Raw genomic sequence first — 3,939 nt, 5'->3', positions numbered from 1 at the left:
CACCACACTCAGCAGACGAAACGCGGAATTGCTTCCACTTCACGCCTGTCTTCTGTGTGGTCGTGGTATCGGTAAGGGCGAGCCGGCCTAGCAGTGCAAAGATGTTAGTTAAAGCAGGCTCTACCACTGTTAAAATCTTAATCTTACCTCTTTATATTAGTATAGAACCTTTTACTGTGTGATTTGTACTTAAGTTCTACTTTTCGCAAAAGGTTGAAAATTAAAATGTATTCAAAAACACAAGCACAAAAGATTTAGAACTCATTACAATGAGTAGTTGACATTTTTTTCAAAGAAAACAAAATCTCTTTAATAAAAAGAAGACAAAATCTAACCTCAACATCGTTGAAGAAGAAATGTGCATCCGCTAAGCTGAATATCATCTCTTCTATTCTGAAACCCAACTGCACTATGAGCTGTGTGTCCTGAAACAGAAGCAAATTGACTTTATTGTATAAATGCAGAAATAAACATGCAGACGAATTGAGTACCTCCTTTTAGGAAGTCGATCAAAAAAAAGAAACAAGCCGTCCTATGTCCTTTTAGACTATATTCTACATCTATACAATATTTCATCGTGGATCATGGAGCGTCGGTGGCTCAGTGGTTTAAGCACTTGACTTGTAATCTACAGGTCTTGGGTTCGAATCCCGCTGTACCAACGTGATCTTCAATTTTTCGAATTTTCATATGTACATAATTTACCCGACGTTCTTACGGTGAAGGAAAACATCGTGATGCAACCTGCACATATCAGCGAAGAAATTCAAAGATATGTGTGAAGTCAACCAACCCACCCGCACTTGGCCAGCGTGGTTGACTATGGCCTTGTCACCCTAACTTTAGGGTAGGCTCCGAGCCCCTCGGTGGGGACGTACAGTGAGCTGGTGATGACAATATTTCATCAAGATCTCTTCAACTGTTTGGGAGATATCTCGTAAATATCCATCCATTTAAACTTTAGCATTTATCTATACTATTATAATAAAGCGTAAACATACACTTTGTTGCCTAATATGTCAGCAATCACAGGATATTTTTGAATAACTCTTTTTTTAATAAGAAGCCCTACACTTGCGTCACGGTTTAGACTATATATTTTAACGCCATTAAACTTAGGGGGTAAATATTTTGGATAAAAACCCTAACGTGGGAGAGAGACCATAAGTTGCTGCAAACATCAAGGAAGCGAGGTTGTCATCATGTCATATCAATTTGATATTTGTACAATAAAATAAAATTTTTGTAATTTCATGCGGATGAATTCGCAAGGGAACAAGTAACATTAATAAGACACACTTTCGCCCGCGATTCCATCTGTACAGAACTAACATACAACCATAGCTTGCTTATATGTTCTTTTAGACTATGTTCTACTTTTAAACCAATTATTACAGACAACATTCAACTAATTAGGAGGTAGTTTTAACATCCATTATACTTCATACTAATATTATAAATGCAAAAGTTTAGATGGATGGATGGATGAGAGTTTGTAGCCTAAACAGCCAAACAGATCTCGATAAAATTTGGCATAGACATAGACGATAGTCTGGAAAAACATATAGGCTATATTTTTATTAATTCCACGTAGATGGAGTCGCGGGCAACAGCTAGTTCATCTGTACGTTCGCATTTATAACATTTATAAGACTAGCTGTTGCCCCCGATTCCATCTAAGCGTAATTAAAAAATCAAATTAAATCAGTAGCCCTTCTTTTAGACTATGTTCTACTTTTAAACCATTTATTACAGAAAACCAATCAACTATTTAGGAGGTAAATTCTAACACCTATTCATCTAAACTTTCGCGTATATTAGTATGAAAATAACTTACCTTATTGTACTTAGTAGCAAACGAGCCAGTGAGTAATGAATGGAAGATAATAATAGTTTCATCGAGGTCCCATATGAACACTCTCTCTGTAGAAGGTTCTGGAACATGTTGTGCGGGAGATGACGATGTGTTCCTTCTGCCACGACCCCGGGATCTACTTGCTGTGCTCTCGCTAAAAAAATAATAAACTCTTATTAATTTTCAGCACTTTTTAATACTACACATATATAGTGGGAATTATAAGTTTTGTAGGTGATGTCTTCCGGTATTCCGAGGACAGACTTTTAATACCATTGGCTGTGCAAAACAAGGTTATATCCTCAAGATGGGAAGGAGTATAGATTAATGAAAAAATTTCCCTTTTTATTTAACCTGCCATAATTTTCAAATAATTTGCTTTTTATTATTACGGCATATATCTGCCTTTGTAGACACATTTTGCTTTTTTTTTTTTCATTCTAAAGCTAATACTTTTAAGACTATTCTTCTCCTCTGTCAAATAATTTTAACAGTGGTAGTGCCCGCTTTATCATCTTAGCACGAATTGGCCGGAATGCCCGGTGTAATACCACAACCACACAGAAGACAGGCGTGAAATGGAAGCAATTCCGTGTTTCGTCTGATGAGTGTGGTGCCGGAGGCCTAATTTTAAGTCCCTTTCTCTTTACCACCCTTTTCTTAAAAGGAGAGGATGGGAAGGGGAAGTGGATTTGACTGTGGAGGAGATGCACAGGAAGAGGATATATCGTCTTTATGTGCGTCTCCTCCTCTGTCGGATAAGGGTAGGCAACGCATCTGTAATTGCGGATGTCTATGGGCAGCAGTGGCTTCACCATTTTGGCGGAATCATGTGGCCGTTTGCTTGTTTGCCACCTTATGTTATAAAAACAAAAAATAAACACTTCTATTACACAGTATGTGTCAAATTTCAATAAGTTATGGAATTTTGAAACATGCTGTATAACAAGTGCTTTTGCCGCTAATGGTTTAATATCTCACAGGCTTGCAGTTTGATATACAGGATGTTTTAACATAATTTCTTACCCAGAATTCTCTCTGCATCTCCTACTGGCTGCGTGTACTTCATTTTTGATTGGAGAGAGTGGGCTTGTGTCATTTATTGCTGGTACCATTGACGATGGAGATTCTGGAATACATAGTTTATGATAATGTTGTTATATGTTTAAAATGGGGTAAACAAGGAGTGGACTGACTAATGTTCAAACATTCATGGATATTCATTACAAAAAGGGGAACTGTAGATTGCATTTAAGAGAACATTATTTCGTCGAAGGAAGTAACTGTATGTTAACTAAAAAGTAACTTTTAATCGTAAATATTTTGTAATTCATTTTCAGTATGCATTAATTGAAAAATATAATGCTTTTTATTAAGCAACTAAAGAAAGTAAAGATTTTAGGCATAAGAAAACATGAAAACTTTAATAAGATTAAATTTAAATTAATCTATAGTAATTCTCTACATTTTTATACATGAACAACTTTCATAGAACTTTTGCTAATTAGTAATAAAACTAGGCCTAATTTTAGTTCCTTTTCCTTTCCACCCTTTTCTTAAGGGGAAAGGATGGGAGGGAAAAGTGGATTTGACGGTGGAGGACACGCGTAGGAAGGGGAAATGTCCTCTTTATGTGCGTCTCCTCCTCCGTCAATTAGGGTAGGCAACGCATCTGCAATTGCGGATGTTTATGGGCAGCGGTCGCTTTCCATTTAGGTGGATTCAGGTGGTCGCTTGCTCGTTTGCTACCTCGTATTATAAAAAAAAACTTTTGCTAGTGCAACAAACTAAACAAAAGCATTTTCTGTTTTAACTGAAATGTTTTAATTTACAGTATATAGTTTACCGTTATCACTTTCTGAATCAGGCCAGTAATCTGAATTGTCGTCTACACTTCGTTCATTACTACCACTAAGTTTTCTTCTTTTAGAACTACTTTCTGTATCTTTTTTCATATTAAAAAGCGAAACAACACACAAAAGTTACACCAAATATGAAACGCCTCCGCTTTGAAACTTGACTTCAAGTTTTTTATCAAATTATTACACAAATATTTACTTTAAACAGTGTTTCTCGAAGTTTAT

General features: G+C 36.2%; 1 protein-coding gene across 1 annotated transcript in view; it reads right to left on the bottom strand.

Annotated features, from left to right (window-relative positions):
* The window catches only part of LOC106108206 (eyes absent homolog 2), a 44,843-nt gene that overhangs the window by 3,652 nt on the left and 37,252 nt on the right, over positions 1-3,939 (bottom strand). The window contains exons 8-11 of the mRNA XM_013289305.1: positions 3,702-3,828; positions 2,882-2,984; positions 1,838-2,009; positions 336-425 (exon numbers count right to left, since the gene is read on the bottom strand). Of these exons, the coding sequence (XP_013144759.1) occupies positions 336-425; positions 1,838-2,009; positions 2,882-2,984; positions 3,702-3,828 (492 nt within the window). The remainder of the gene's footprint in view (positions 1-335; positions 426-1,837; positions 2,010-2,881; positions 2,985-3,701; positions 3,829-3,939) is intronic.

This window comes from Papilio polytes, unplaced genomic scaffold (assembly GCF_000836215.1).
Source record: "Papilio polytes unplaced genomic scaffold, Ppol_1.0 DF821733.1, whole genome shotgun sequence".
NCBI classification, from domain to species: domain Eukaryota; kingdom Metazoa; phylum Arthropoda; class Insecta; order Lepidoptera; family Papilionidae; genus Papilio; species Papilio polytes.
Note: the sequence above shows the minus strand (reverse complement) of the source record. Positions and strands in the feature narration are given on the sequence as shown.